Here is a 16787-nt window from a genome sequence, read left to right on the forward strand (position 1 = left end):
CAACTACAAACCGTGACAGATAGTGAGTTGTAGTGGGCATGGTTTGGATTGGAATCACACTCCCATGATAAGGTAACCTTGCCTGTGACCTGTATTTGGGTAGATTCCACCCTCCCATGGGGATGTCCTCTTGGGCCAATCATAAAGCTCAAACCAAAGGTACTTTTGCTGCGTGTAGGTCCAGGCTAAATTCATATTTCAATTAGGTGACATTTTAAAACCGAAACAACCCAACTATTGTAATTCATGACCGCAGGCTGCGTTCAGAGAGTGGTAGCCTGTCCTCACGTAGCACTGGACACTGGATTTGTGTCATCGAAAAGGGATAGCTTGACAGCCTGCCAACTTGAAGTGCGTGGGAAGCAATTACTGGGACAATATTTCATCGGCTGTTTTATCTCCTGATATGCCAAAGTGGCCTCTTTCTGCATTTGAACAATGGAGTTGTTAGGGGAATGATTGAAATTGCAGTATACAATAACAACTGCCAGGAGTAATGAACTTTGATCAATCCTCATAACGGCTGGATTTGTTATGACAGTATATGTCTTCTCAGTTAGATATAGTCAGTGGATGTTTGACTTTTGTCACCATGATGTATTTCTTCTTATTTCACCAGCAGGTGCTGGAAACCTTGTTCCATTGCAGCTCATTATTCTCCGAAGACAGTTTTCCGGGTCATGTCAAGTCTATCGTGTGGAATCCTGCATATTGTGACAGTCCCACTTTAGACACCAGTGTTTTACATCGCCTCCTAGGTTGTCTACTTGCTCGGTGAGATAGGTGAAACAGGAAGTGTTTTTTAACATTTAAGCTTTGATAAGAGGAGAATATCATATGGATTTCCTTTAACAAAAAGCCCTTTATTATCCTGTAACTGGGATGTTAAAGCCACACCCAGTCGTTAGTAGAGTGTTGCTGTGTGTGTGTGTGTGTGTGTGTGTGTGTGTGTTTGTGTTTGTTCGGGAGTGAGTGTGTGTGTATGTTGAGATGTTTCACTCACAGGCCAACTGGATGGTAATGCTACACCTCCGGATGTGCTTATAAGCTTACTGACTGCTCACTTAAACAGTGTGAGAAAAAAAACTAAATCCCATCCCTAAGATAACATAAAAAAACCTCTCTTTTATGCTCTTTTATATCTACACCTGGAGGAAGAAGATGATATAATCACCGCCGGCTTGTATCCCACTGTGTGGATGATGTGTTTACAAGGGCCTGTACAATTACAGCATAGTAAGCTACAGCAGCAGACTGTGATCTGCAGAGCCGTACTGTTGGGCTCTCACAGAAGACCGCTTCTATTTATGAAAGAGCGCGTCTAAAGAAAGGGAGATGTTTCACACCAAAGTTAAAAAGAGAGAAGACAGTATTGCGGGTTTATGTGTCTCCTCCTATCTGGTTCTCATTTCGACAGCCTGGTGCCATTTATTCACTCTCATATCTACTCAGCAGTTGGTCAGTTCTGCCGACAATGTAATCTTTTCACTCGCCCACTATGAGATAGATAGATAGATAGATAGATAGATAGATAGATAGATAGATAGATAGATAGATAGATAGATAGATAGATAGATAGATAGATAGATAGATAGATAGATAGATAGGTAGGTAGGTAGGTAGGTAGGTAGGTAGGTAGGTAGGTAGATAGATAGATAGATGGATAGATAGATAGACAGACAGACAGACAGACAGACAGATAGATAGATAGATAGATAGATAGATAGATAGATAGATAGATAGATAGATAGATAGATAGATAGATAGGTAGGTAGGTAGGTAGGTAGATAGATAGATAGATAGATAGATAGATAGATAGATAGATAGATAGATGGGTAGGTAGATAGATAGATAGATAGATAGATAGATAGATGACAAGTGGTATAAATGATTTACAGTGCTATTTTCTCTTCTCTCACATCTTGAATATTGTGTGCCAGATATTTTGCTGACTGACGCAGCAGTGAGTGAGTGAGTGAGCAGTTTACAAGCAACAGTAATTTATTCTGCTACAGTACATTCAAATCATGTTGTCAGGCCGGTGCTTTTGGAAGGGAAATTGTGTCCTATATTTGAGGAACCTGTTACAAAGAGTGTTGTTATGCAAAGGCGCTGCAACCATATTTCTATACAAGCAAAATCATTATTTATTAACTGCTGCTGTGCTCTCTCTCTCTCTCTCTCTCTCTCTCTCTCTCTCTCTCTCTATACTAGCTTGCTCAAACTTGCATGTAATTTCATTTTCATTTTCAGGCTTGGCAAGCCTAGTTCTTTAGCCTATATAGAGAAAACCTTGGCTGCTCCCGCTCAGGCAAATCAACGAGACAGAAAACAAGCAGCTGAAGGATATTTCTTCCACCCCAAAAATCATTTAATAGCCCAAACATTCCCTAGTAATTAAATGAGTGTTTTATTTGGGCTAAACTTTCTTCTCCAGTGTTTGTTAGCAGCCACAGTTCTGGTATTGAGTGGTTCAGTGGTCTGTTTCAGCCTCTCTCTCTCTCTCTTGGTTTAATAGTCATGATGTTTTGATTATTGGCCTGGGTTGTTTGAGACGTTAACAAGGCTTATTGTCTATTATAACACACTGATCTGTCTATACCCTTAGTTCCTCCCCTCATGACTAAACTGTGGACAGAGGCCAGCCTTTTTTAAAGTCTGTGAGCTGTATTGTATTGTGATCTGGAGTGGAAACTATAGCAAGAAAAAAAAAGAGTCAGTTGGTTTGCTAATAACGATGGAGCCATTTTCATGGGCATGAAGAATGAGGGAGGGGAGGGAGGAGGGGAAAGAAAGAAAGAAAGAAAGAAAGAAAGAAAGAAAGAAAGAAAGAAAGAAAGAAAGAAAGAAAGAAAGAAAGAAAGAAAGAAAGAAAGAAAACATCGGGCATGGCGTAATCAGCGTTTGGTTTCAAGTCCAAACCTATTTGTTTTTGTAGCTTTACTGGGTTTCCGTGCTCCCTGGTTGCCTGTGCTGGCCCCTACCCAGCATGCTCTCTGGAATAATGGTGGTGGTGGTGCTAGACACTCCAACAATGTGCATGCCTCCAGAACCTGACCTTTGGAGGAAATGAATAGTTTTATTGTCTGTCCATTACTGAGATTGAAACAACATTCAAGTTATTAATGTGACTTCTCCTGTAACATGAAAGAACCCCCCTGAAATCCCAGATACCTTGTACATTAAAAAAACACTTATTAACCAAGCTACTTACCCCCACTTCCTCAAAATACCATCTATCTGTTTGCCTTTATTAGATTTTACTAGTTTTTTTCACAACAGATGGGGGATTCAATTAAATGTTAAGGCAGTGTTCTGTCCCTTAGAGAAGTATGTCACCCCCCCCCCTGCCCTCCAGTAGGCAGCCATTGTGGAATTGTTAATTTTAACCTGAGGGTACTCACTGGGGCTTTCAGAAGGGAAACACAATGCTGGCATTTTTATGGTGAGTCGGTGCCAAGCCCCATCTAGTCAAGATGACTAATATGTTATTATCGTCAGCCAATCGTGTCACACACTAGCTGGACCTCTGTTACTAAACTACAGAAAGGGCTCCTTTTAAAATATTAAACGTCCTGGAACGTAACTGCACACTCAAGGTCTTATTGGCATGCCTTGGCTCGGCTCTGGCTTTTTAATAGCACTCAGCACGCTGCACTTTAATCTGTTTTATTTAGTCCCGTCAGTGGATCTTAATGTGCAGGAGGAATATATTGTGAGAGTGTTTAATTATTCACTAATCAAATTCATCTCGGTTGCGCCCCTTATCCAGATATCCAGGAGAGCGGGGCTGGAGTATTTATTATTTAGCTGAGTACTCCAGAGTGTGGTTTTGGTTTCATCTCATCACTGTAGAGTATTCATACTGTATATGTTTAACAATGTAGTTCCGTGTGCAGAATGAACCAGCTTGGTGTGCAGTAGATGAGTGTCTTTGGCAGGAATCACATGACTTCACATCAGACTGCGCCGCTACAGGATAAACAATCATCAAACTCATATCCATGTTGTCATGTGACTCGTCTGTTCCTGAAATATAATTTTGGATGGTAACCACCGCTAATCTCTAACTCTGACCCTTTAACCATCATAGATAGGCAATATGCCATTTGCAAACTCAATACAGTATGCCGTTGAGCTGAAATAAGTAATTTAGTGAGCATTTGTGCTTCATTTCAAAATATGACTGAGTTGATTTCTGAATCGGATTATTTCCTGTGCTCTGGCCAATTATTCATTTCACTGGATTATTCATTTCACTGGTACCCAGCAATTGTCACAGTGACCTTTCCTGAGTGGGTGTGGATGGTCAGTCAATAGCCATTAGAGGTAAACAGTTATACTGAAGCTGGACTCTCCCACAGGGTTAAGTAGCGCTGCTACTAGCCTACTGGTGATATTCCAACAGGGGAATTGTATTACTATTACTGGGGGCTCAACGTGAGCTCAAGTCCCCCCAGGATCCCAATCTAAGTGGGGTTTGTATTGACAACATAGATTTTATGTTCCACTTGACAAATGCAGAATTTCCTGATATAACAGCACCATGTTTTATCACAATGTTAGGCATCCGTATCTCCCTGTTTCCACAGCCTAGGCGGAGAGAGAAAGGCGTCAAAGGGTCACTGTGCAACTTTAATTGCCTCAGTCCTATGTGGTTCGTCAATGTACAAGAAGCAGACTTGTTTTTAAAGAGTTGGTTTAGAATACATTAAAGTCGGATTCTATCTCTGCATTCTGTTTCATAACAACGGCTTTGTTCTGGTCTCACACACAAAGGAAATATGTAACTAAAGGATGTCTTCTTTTTTCTTGTTTATGTCTCTAATTTCTCATAGGGTCCATAAGGAAGTGCCATTGTCTCTAACAAGGCACAGAGATATTGTTTAATATGCATGTTGGTTGTGGCAGGCCCTATAGGAATTATGAATGATTTATTCTTTGGACTGAAAAGCATTTGGCTTGTAGAGTAAGGAAAGAGAACCAATGCATATATGGAAATAAGGACAATAGTTAATTGATAGCATACCATCTCCTTATCCAAGCTAGCATCTAATCCTTCTATTGTGTCACATTCTAAATGCTTCTTAATTGGTTTCATTGAGCGAACACCATTATTCTCTGTCTGCCTGCCCGTTCTTGTGAAAATGTGTAATTATTTCACCCACTCATCTGCTATAAAAGAGAACAACTATTGTTTCGAAGACGCTTGTTGGAATATGATTTTCCCTTTTAACCAAAGAAGATGAAGTTAATCACCTTGACGTCGCACTCGGACGTGATCTATCTCTCTGCTGTTTGTTTGACACCTACGTTCTAAGTTAATACATATTTAAATTGCTCATTAAAAAGTAGGAAAATGGATATTTCCTTCCCACCGGTGTGTAAGTTTGATAGTAAGATGATCAGTAGTCAGATCTCACCTACAGACTTACAGTAAGCTATGTGTGTGTGTGTGTGTGTGTGTGTGTTTAGGTTGTTTGTGCTTAAACGTGGAGCAAAGATACTAAAGCTTTTACGAATGCAATTATATCAAAGGAATTAGGACAAGGACATTGTGTACTTTCAGCAGAGAGAGGGAAAGTACACAATTATTAGATATTATATTTGCTACAGTAGCAAATATCATCCTCTATATTTTTGCTTTAACAGCATTGTACTGAGTGCAGTCTCTCTCTGATTGCATGTTTTTGTAGTTCGATGATGACGTCGATTCCGTTAATGATCATGGGAATCTCCCCAAGACATATCTCCGCCTAAAATATCAACTCCTTAGTTGGTTTTGTGGAGTGATTATGTTTAATGTAATATGCTCATAAACAATTCATAAGGGCTCGTTGAAGGGCTCTTTGTGCAAACCTGATCAAAAATACATCCTGCCTGCATGGTTCACATCCTATCAAGTGCTGTGTCTCACATTCTGTTTCAAGCCCGGGCATAATGTGCTTGTTGTGTCTCATGAAAGATGCAAGTGTTCTGTTTTGGTTCTGTAGTTAGAATTGAAGGACTCTATAACTGAGACAGCTGAATGCATTGGAACAAGATCTTTCATTGAGGGAACAGTGGAATCCATGCTAACATGATAACCATGTGTGCCACAGATCGAGCTCTGACAGGGTGCGGAGAAGGGGTCAAAGAAGAATTTCCTTCATGTGCACCGAAGTTGACAGGCGAGTGTCTCTAACTGAATCATTAATACCATTTTGGCTTCATTAAATAAGGATCAAACATATTTTTTGATGATAATTGCATTTGTATTGATCGATCTTGCTCTTTGCCTTTGGCTGTCACTTTAGACTATAGTTGTAGCCGTCGTGATTTTTCAAACGGCAGGATCATAATTTAGTCTTCATTTCAGATGTTGTGCAAGAGAAGAAAATGAACAGACATGTTCTTTAAGGATAACTCACCGGCCCACAATGTTTGGAGTCGACTCACTCTAATCTCATTTTGGCTGGACGCCCTACTACTCTCTTTACTGGACTCAACATAATTATGAGTATCCTTTATAGATATGCATCAACCAAGACCATGCTTGTACAGCTTCTCTCCTTTTCTGTTCAATCAATATAACAGATGTTTTTCTTTCCGAATTGCTGTTTTCTGTTAACGGCTTCAGTCTCCCCAGGCCGAAGAAACTTAACTCATTTGCCATAATAACACAACATGTGTAATCTTGTTGCATGTTTCAAGGCAAACGTTATAAAAATGCAAACTTTGCAATCAAGCGCAATCAATATCTTAGCCATGCTTAACCTGGAACAGGGCCCACCGGAGAAGTGAAAAGAAGCACTGGCTTGGCCGCCTCGCTCTCCTTAGCGCCAGGGACACGAGGGAAAGATCTGGGGTGGGAGGGAGGAATGTCTAACGTAATAAAATATCACCAGGTGATCATAAATCACCCAGAAAGTGTTTTACATTGACACCGGCGGTATATTCCGGAAAATGTGGCTCAGGGGCGATTTGGGTCCCGAACAAAATGGAATCAAATGAGCAACAGCATTAGGGAGGTGTGAGGAGAAATGGAGAACGGGGACCCCACCCTTGTCTGTGGCCTGGTGAATGGGGATATATGAAGCTTTATGTCTTTGAATGTTTCTCTTGGCACTCCAATTACAATCACTCTAAATTAACGAAGCAGCCGTGAAAGGGTTTAGGTAATGGGTAATAGCTATATGGGTAGCAGAGACTCATGAGCTAACTTGTTGTAGCTGTATTTTTCCAGGCGGCCTGTTTCAATAAAACACTTCCTGTGGGTTTGGTGAAAATATGATACACTTCTAAGTGTCCTTAACGCTCTGCGAGAGAGACATACTCATCGGGGCTTGTGGTGGTCGTGAAGGCTTTGTGTGTGTGTGTGTGTGTGTGTGTGTGTTTTGTGTGTGGGTGTGTAAGTGAAGGACAGCACACCCATACAGACAGACAATTCTGTGACTGAGGAGACTGGAGGAGAGGTTAGCCGGTCATTTGAATATGAAAAGGTTTACGTTTCTAAACCAAAATAGGAGGTAGGCAGTTATGACAGATTTGCATTTTTTTTTACATTTTCTGCACATATCAATTCTCTGGCAGTTGGCTGGGTTTTTGAAATGCGGACGATCAGCCTTTCAGAAATGGGGTGGCTGTGACATACCCAGCCTGGCTCACAGCCAGTTAGACACCCTCTCCTCAGTTCGAAGATGCCTTCTCAGTCAAGTGGAAACACTGCAGTCATTAAATCAATAACTGTAAAAACTGGAAACAGTTCACTGCTCGCAGAATGTAATTCAGCAAGTCCTTTTGTTAATGTTTTACTACAGACATTCTGTAGATATATGGCTACTTTATCATTGTTAAGCTGAAATCAATAAGGAGCTCTGGGCAAGTTGTAAAGCTAAACTGTGATGATCTGGGAATGTTTACAATGTGGAGAGAGTGAATATTTAGATGGGTAGGCTAATTATCAACCCGGTGGTGATCACATCATTGCTCGCCGTTTACCAGGGATCATTATGCAAGAGAGGAGCAAAAACATTCAAATGTCTCCTGCTTTCAACCTACTGTACAGTAGGAACTCCATTACTGCAGGAAGAGCTCAATTGTTCAATGTAATCAAATGCAATCTGTCCTTGGCTCGCCCAAGAAAAGAGAGCATAAAAAAAGGAAGCCATAAAGTAACGATTTTCCACCCCGTGACTGAATAGTGGCCCCACTGTGAATAGAGTATCAGACATTCTTCACACATCTGCAACAGCTACCCTTGGCAGGTACTGTGCCTTTGCATTGTGTAACGTGGGATGGTGCAATGACTTGTAGACTTGTTGACTTGTAGCATGTAGCCGTTGAAAGACAATGGCTACAATGATAATCATCTACGCTGGAAGCCTGTAATGTAACAGTGTATTATACTGGGAGCAGGTATTGTGACCTATTACCAGGAACAGACAGGTGGTTGTTTAGCTGTGCTTGTCCTATGACTCACTCACCCACAAGGTCTTATTTTCTTAAAGTTATTTTAGAGGGTGGAGCCGAGCTGGAATGTGCCTTAAAGCAACATTCCGCAGTGCTTAGAGTGATGTCACTAAGTGGAGATATTACACATTGATTCGGAAGAATATCAGTGACCTAGAAGAACCACGTTCGTGGCGAATCCATGGAGCATTGTCTCAGCTGTTTGTTTACAGGGAGTCATGTCTTAATCACTCAGCAGACACATCGCTTATCACTCACAGCCTCGTTAGAAGACGCGCAGAAAATCACCCCGAGATTGTCAGAGAAAGAGCTTGGGTTTGTAATTAGTCATGCATTGTTTTCCTATCTCCCCGTGACATTTTGTTCCGTTTTGAGATGATGGAATCCTCCACTGAAATGTTGGAGCTTATCAGCCAGCTCCATACAAACACGGAGTGAGCTCCACGCTATAGACGGGCCAAGCGCACAAATCAGCCCCCTGATTGATGGAGCCAACCCTAGCACTGTGTTGTAGATTTTATCGCCAAACTGTGAAAATAACAAGTCATGAATAATTAATACCCCCCCCCCCCACACACACACACACAGACATTCTTCCATGAGTCTCTTTTTTTTGCTGGTGGTTTAATTGGTGTACTTTATCAGGTGGTAGGTATGAGCGGTTATGTAAATATATTCCCACAGCGGAGCGTTGAACATCTGACGGGGTACTTGAGCCACACGACAGAGAGTTGACACAGTTAAGAAGTGGAGCCCTCTCACCCACATCTGATAGCATGAACGGGGGCTTAAATCCAACTGATTCTAGGCTCCATTTTGCAACCAATCAGTGCCCACCTGTTTTTTTTCTTCCTCTCTTCTCCTGACAAAGGCCGCATGTCAAGGATATTAAAGAGAAATTGAATAATGTGATTTTCAGCGCTCTCTAATGACACTGCGCGCCCTACCAATTAAATTGCAAAGATAAGAATTCCTCTCTTTGAAAAAGGTTAGAGTTTGTTAACAAAGTGACTGTTAGGAGGAGAAGGGGGTTGGGGGGGGGGGGTTGGTTTATGACCCTTCTCCTCTCTTCTGCTCTCCTCTCTTGGCCTCTCTCCCTCCCCAGGGCTAAATCTAGTCATTAAAATTGCACACAGTTTCCCAGTGAGATTAGTAAGGGTCCGGAGTGCCCAATAAAAACATAGGGACATTTTGAAACTAATCTCAACTGCACTAATTGCTAGTAAGAGGGGGGGGAGAAACAGACCGACAGACAGAGAGACAGGCAGACAGACAGGCAGACAGACAGACAGGTTGAGTGGGGGATGGGGGGCGGGGGGGTATATTTAATAGGAACAGTGGCAGTAGCTCTCCAATGTGTATCATGTGGTTGACCGCAATGTGTTGAGAAATCCTGTCTGAATGGACCTACCGCCGCCATGTCGTCCAAACAACACTCAATCAATGGCCTGGCAGGCCAGCTGGCTGTCTGTCTCAGCTGACCTGCGTGTGCGTGTGTGTGTGTGTGTGTGTGTGTGTGTGTGTGTGTGTGTGTGTGTGTGTGTGTGTGTGTGTGTGTGTGTGTGTGAGAGAGGGGCGGGGGAGGGGGGGGGGGGTAATTCCATTAAAACAGCTAATATTATGTCCCTTTGACAATTCAGGAATACAGTATGTGATGAATTTGATGACACCACACTCTCACACACACACACACACGCGCACACACACACGCGCGCACACACGCTGCATTGACAGACCGAGGGGTAATCTCAGCTTGGCTGTCAAGTGCATGGTGTTTCATGTTTCCCTGGCAGTCGTTTCAACTCAGCCTGCGTGGTCCAGCAACCACAGGGCCAGATTTATCCTGACTTCATTTCATCATTTGATCTCTGAGGGAAAGAGAGAGAGAGGGAGGGAGGGAGGGAGGGAGGGAGGGAGGGAGGGAGGGAGGGAGGGAGGGAGAGAAAGAGAGAGGGAGGGAGGGAAGGAAAGAGAGAGACACAGAGAGAGAGCCCCACATTCAGGCTGTTCGGTCACTGCTTTTTTTGCTTGATGCGAGCCCAGGGTGTGATGGCCATGGCCTCGTCTGGGCAGCAGGTAGGAGAGACAGAGGAGAAAGGCTGGTGTTCTGGTCTCTCTGAGGCTCAACGATGTGGCTGGCTTCCCAGACAGACGTCTAGGTTTTATATGGCCGCCCCTGACTGTGAGAGCCATTGTGTCGGAGTCTGCTGTAGGACCTAATAAGCCCCAGATCCGCCCCTCGACAGAGTAGAGGTCCTTACCCAAAGCATGCTAGTTCTCCATTCTTGAAACCCAACCTTTGTGCACCCAACTGACTTTCTGCACTATTTTAACCCTCACATGGAAGCGTTAAAGGTTTGACTAATGAGTGTATATGCCGGTGATGAGGTGTCAATCCAAACTGAAATGTCTATCTCTCTGTCTGTCTGTCTGTCTGTCTGTCTGTCTGTCTGTCTGTCTGTCTGTCTGTCTGTCTGTCTGTCTGTCTGTCTGTCTGTCTGTCTGTCTGTCTGTCTGTCTGTCTGTCTGTCTGTGTCCAGGTGGGGAGGGGGACCAGAAGCGCGCCCTGGTCCTGAGCTACCCTCAGTACTGCCGGTACCGCTCGGTCCTGGCCCGGCTTCGCGAGCGCCCGCCCTCGCTGCTGACCCAGCAGGTGGTCCTGGCGCTGGGCGGCATCGCCTCGCTCACCGCCGACACGCACGTCCTCTACTGCAGGGACACCTTCGAGCACCCCACGCTGCTGGACAACGACAGCGTCTGCGACGAGTTCGGTGAGCGATTCGAGATCTTCCCTCCTTCCTGTCCGAGGGCACCTGCGGAATGGCGATTTCATCTGGGATGTTGGCTGTATAAATATTGATTTCCAGATACTTCTCAGAGGCATTATTTATAGAAAGAGGACAATTCTTTACTTAAAGATGACTGTTTAGTCCCAGAAATCGAAGTTTAATAGTACAGGACTGAGGCTGTGGCAGTGTTCCCACAGATACTGTATATGTGCAGGGCTGGGAAGTGACTTTGATGAGCTTTGATTATCACTGAGGTAATTGAGATGAGCATTCTGGCCGGGTGTCAAGGTATACTGTCAGCTCTGCTGCTCGCTGGCACAGGACGGAGAGAGAGATAGATGAGAGAGGGAGAGTGAGGCAGAGGGAGAGAGAGGGAGAGGGGGCGGGGTCAGTTCAATCGATGTTTAAGGCTCAGTGTGGTCAGCAGATAACGATTGGTCAATGTTTCTTAAAACGCAGGGGTCAAATCGTGGGTAGTCTCGCGATGCCAGACTTTCGAGATCTACGCCTCTGAACGTTTGGAGACATCTCCATTGAAAATCTAGGCTAGAATACCGCCTAAAACCGACGCGACCAATCAGAATTACTCCCCATCCTCTAATAGGGTGGATATGAAGTGTGAATGTCCCCCCCCCCCCTTTATCTCCGCCCTTAGAGAAACAAACTGGAATGGAGGAAATCAAAACATCGATGTCCCGGCGAGCAACGTTAGATCATTTGATTCTGTTTATTTGTTGGAGAACAAAATGATTGCATTGGAGCATCAGTGTGTAACCCTTTCTCTCCAAAACGCACACAAAACAGCCCAACAAGTTTGCAGGTCACCAACATGCACTACGCGGGACGTAGTTAATTAGCTCCATGGCTAGTGAAGGGACTTCAGACACTGCATATTCATATGAATACTTGAAAGAATTTTAAGAAAAGATGAGTTCTAATCCAGACGTTAAAAACCTGAAATTTTTATGTAGAATTTCCCCACTGGGTCAGGTTAACTTTGCCTGAGTAAAACATATTAAGTAATCGCTGTCTATCGTTCTGGAATGGGCTTTGGCAATGATTTGAGGATGAGGATAAGAGGAGATTCTATTGAAAAATATTAGCTCAGAGCAGTGCATTGAAATAAAAAATGAACTGTGAACTAGTTCGTTTTTGGGACTGTGAACTTAAAATTAAAATTTAAAACTTAAAATTTGTGAACTGCTCTTTGAGCTAGCTCATGTCAAGTGTGAACTTGCACAACACTGCCCATTATGAAGGGCTGCCTTAAAGACATTGGATTGGTTCTGCAATGCTCTCAAATTGTTTCCACCCACTTTTAACCGAGAAATCAGGATGCATGTCTTCAGTCCCTAGTTGAACGCAGCGTTTAGAGACTAGAGTCTAAATCATGGGTAACAAGTGAAACATAAAGTTTATGAAACTTTTAATTGTATACTGTACATAAAAGGCTTATAGGGATTTATAGGGTCATTGGAGCTTTGTTCTGAGTTTTACTCTGTCTGTGACAGAAAAAAACTATATAGTACAGTTCACCCCCAGGGCTCTCTCTCTCTCTCTCTCTCTCTCTCTCTCTCGCTCGCTCACTCTCTCTCTCTCTCTCTCTCTCTCTCTCTCTCTCTCTCTTTGAGCCATCTGGTCTGCTATAGTTTTAAACTTCAACACTATAATTACATCATGTTTGCTGTGACCTTCAGCCCATAGAAACCAAGAAGGTCATAGTGCCGTGGTCTCTCTCTCCCTCTCTCTCTCTCTCTCTCTCTCTCTCTCTCTCTCCCTCTCTATCGCTCTCTCTCTCCCTCATATGAGGGCTTAGCCCTGGCATGTCTGTTGTGCTCTTTGTGTGGGGGGAAGCAATATTAAAGCCACAGTCAGCCATATTTACAGACCCCCTTCTCCCTAGTTAGCTCAGAGGAGTGAATAATTCAAACTCTGCAGCCTCTCCGTCCAACGACTGGGGGAGATCAGCATTAACCAAAACAAATAAAGAAATAACTTCACATACAAAAAGCGCACCGGGGATGAAAATGCATTTCAGATGGCGTAAGTGATCCCATTGGCGGTTTTTAGGGCGGCGTTTACTTCTGTTCTGGTTTTAGCCGGAGACGTAAGCAGCAGTGACAGACGCGTGCACGCTAGCCCATCCTGATGGCTTCAGCCCTCAGGACCCCATCAGGTCTGACAGAGACAGCGTTTTGGCAGGACGAGGCTGGAGGAGACGAGAGGGAGGAAAGCTGTTTCGGTTATACCCCCGTGGCTGCCCCCGTAGTAAAGCCCTCCCGATCTCAGCCCCCATGAAGTCATTCGTCATGTAGGTTGAGTCGGAACACACTGGATTTATTACAAAGGAGCGAATTTAATTTCGGACGTTTTTCTGGAACTCGTCAAGAGTCAGATGAGGGAATCAGAGAGAAGTCCCCCGAGCTGCTTTCATGCTTGGCGTGATGGCCACTTGGCGTAAAATCTCTGGCATTTGGTGTAGACATTCAAATTTGCCCGATTTTTTTTTAGCCAAGTTAGCAACAGAGATTCTAAACCTCTTTGGCAAGGACGAAACTAAACTGTTTTTTTTTTCTTAGGGAAATCTAGTATTTCTAAAGAGAAGAAAAGAAGAAAGACTATTTATGGAAAAATCATCATGAGTGCTTGTGGTTTTGCCATCTCTCTGGTTTGACTTATCCTAAGTAGTTCCTGGACTTTTCCTAATCAGCCAAGACTCTAGTTTTCCCCTGTAATAGAAAACATCTCATGGCTGCCAAAACGCTGCCACTTCTGTCCAACTCGCCGTCAATCTGTGTTCTGGGGGGCGGAGGGGGAAAACGAGAGTGCTAAAAAAATGTAAACATCCACCTTTACTGAAAGTAAAAGTGATGATCTTAAGATCAAGATGTCTTTATTTGTCACGTGTAATGTACGTGTACAATTACAGTGAAATGTCTCTTTAGACACTCTCACATAGGCGTGCACACACACACACACACACACACACACACACATAAACATACATACAGTACACATACTGTACACACACATACAGTACACACACACACACACACACAAGCTTTATGAGCAGTGATGGTGAATTATTGAACAGAATTTGTCGGTTGATGCAACAAACGTTCTGAACAAACTGTTGGTTCCTCCGACTCATTTCCTGGGGTGAATTTGTGGCTATTTTGGGTGGTTTTGAGTGCAGTGTATATCCAGCACGGCGAGTACTGTATGGTACTGTATCCTGCTTTGACTACGCTACGGTCACAACATACTCCAACGGTACAACAAAGACCCAGGAATCTGTTTCACTCGGTTACATGTATGTGACAAGAATGTCTATCATGACAGTGTGATCTGGGCATATCAGTGAAGGGGTGATTTAATGAAAGGCCTGTATTCTAATGGGAGAGATGTAAGGGACAGGTCGGCCCTATTGAAGAGCCAGAGCGCCCTGGTTCTGCTGCTGTTCTTAAGTATCCATCAGTCCCAATAATAATATTAATTAATTAATAATTAATAGTAATAAATACAATTATAGAAACGCACTGGATTGGTGATAAGCTTCTCTCGCTTATAGGAGTTTCTTTTATGGACCTTGGGAGCATGGAGCAAGCAGGTTGCTCTGGTTTACCCGTTTTGTTGTGTGTGTGTGTGTGTGTGTGTGTGTGTGTGTGTGTGTGTGTGTGTGTGTGTGTGTTAACCACATACATAGCTATAAAAATGGGTCATTTCTTCTCCATTAAAAGCAATCTGTTGGTTTCAGATTTCAGAGCCACAGCATCAATGTGTTTCTACATACATAATTACTTTTGTGTGTGAATGTGAGTGTGTGTGTGTGTGTGTGTGTGTGTGTGTGTGTGTGTGTGTGTGTGTGTGTGTGTGTGTGTCAGCGTGTACGTGTGCGTGGCTATCCATGCCTGTGCACGTTTGCAGTCTGTGCCTATGTGCACGTGTGTCTGAGTCCCTCTGGTGCGAGAATGTGTGGTTGCTGGAACATTTGAATAATTGTACAGTAGGAACATATTCATCATGCAGACCTGGGAGAGGAAATGACTGTTGTAACATCAGCCACTCCTTTCTTCTCCTTTATTTTGAACTTCCAGCCTACCCCCACCCATACACACACACACACACACACACACACACATTCAAGCCATCCACTGTAAGCATGTAATGTTCCTTAGAAGGGGATTGTATGAGCACTCGAGTAAACAGCATGTCAAATGATTACTGTTTCACATGGGAGGGGTATGTAATTAGCCCGCTAGTCGCTACACACAGACACACATAAACACACACAGCTAGCTGCTGTGCTTAAGCATCTATATTTTGGATCTCTGGGCTAGCTTAGCCCCGTATCGTTACCTTGCATTCTGGCTGACGCTACACTCTGACTCTCTGGGCCAAAAACGCTGAGCTCACCCTGTAGCCTTCTTTCTGCGTTGTGTTTGACGATTCAGACGTTTTTTCCTTTTGCCCTCGCTTCACAATCTGGGTTGAATTACTAAAGGTCATGCATTTTTTAATAGCCCATATGTCTCATCCATGTGTCATATTAAGAATTCACAGAGAAACTGAAAGGGGGGGGGGTTTCTTCAGTTCCTTCTTTTTCATCCTGCTCTTTCCCCCTTGTCTGTTTTCAAAGTTACAGAACATTCTAGTCTCCCCTGGACTTTTTCCATTGTATAATGTTCTCGGCCCCGACCATATCCAGCCTCTCTTTCAAATTAGAATAGTTCTTTAAGGCTGAGAACGTTTTAGTCCTGGGTGGAATTTGCATAATTGTCTGGTGAGGTACAATATTCCCTTATTTCGTAATGAATAACATGCAGGCTGGCCAGATGTAGATTACACACACGCAGACATGGAGCAGCAGCCTTGTGAAATATCAATCAGTGGGCTAAGAGCAGGAAGGTGTGTGTGTGTGTGTGTGTGTGTGTGTGTGTGTGTGTGTGTGTGTGTGTGTGTGTGTGTGTGTGTGCGTATGTGCGTATGCATGTGCGTGTATGTGTGTATGTGTGTGTGTGTGTGTGTGTGTGTGTGTGTGTGTGTGTGTGTGTGTGTGTTTTTGTGTTAAAATCTTCTTTTTTTTTAACGCCGTACACATGTAACTTGCGGTCTGGTCCAACATCCACACGGCCGTTGTTTTATCCGGAACATTCATTCCAACAATGCCTGTAGCTCACATGTCCTAAATGCCCAGATATCATTTCAAGGTATTCAGTTCCAGCATGTAATGGTTCCTAGTAACTGCCAGGGGACCTTTTTATGAAGTAGGCAGGGCCCACTGTTAATGTTCAAGACTTTCTAGACTTTCCACATTTCCCTCTCTCCCTCCTCCCTCTTCCTACCTGTCCCTGGTGTAAAATGCCATTAATGGGGGGGTTCGCCAAAATGGCACAAGAGGACAATAGTTGTTTGACAGTGAGATCAGATTAAGCCTTCCTCTCGATTTCAAAGTGGCTCACATTTCCTCCTTGTCATATCAGACGCAGGGAGAGAGAGAGAGGCGCGCTCTGAAAGACGGCTGTTTCCTATGTAGTACGCCCGTCA

At 43.6% G+C, this 16787-nt stretch overlaps 1 protein-coding gene across 1 annotated transcript in view; it reads left to right on the plus strand.

Annotated features, from left to right (window-relative positions):
• arid5b (AT-rich interaction domain 5B) overlaps positions 1–16787 on the plus strand; it is a gene marked incomplete at both ends in the record, with an annotated part of 71400 nt that overhangs the window by 10010 nt on the left and 44603 nt on the right. The window contains one exon of the mRNA XM_084459849.1: positions 10992–11222. Coding sequence (XP_084315975.1) covers positions 10992–11222 — 231 coding nt within the window. The remainder of the gene's footprint in view (positions 1–10991; positions 11223–16787) is intronic.

This window comes from Borostomias antarcticus, assembly GCF_949987555.1.
Source record: "Borostomias antarcticus genome assembly, chromosome: 29".
NCBI classification, from domain to species: domain Eukaryota; kingdom Metazoa; phylum Chordata; class Actinopteri; order Stomiiformes; family Stomiidae; genus Borostomias; species Borostomias antarcticus.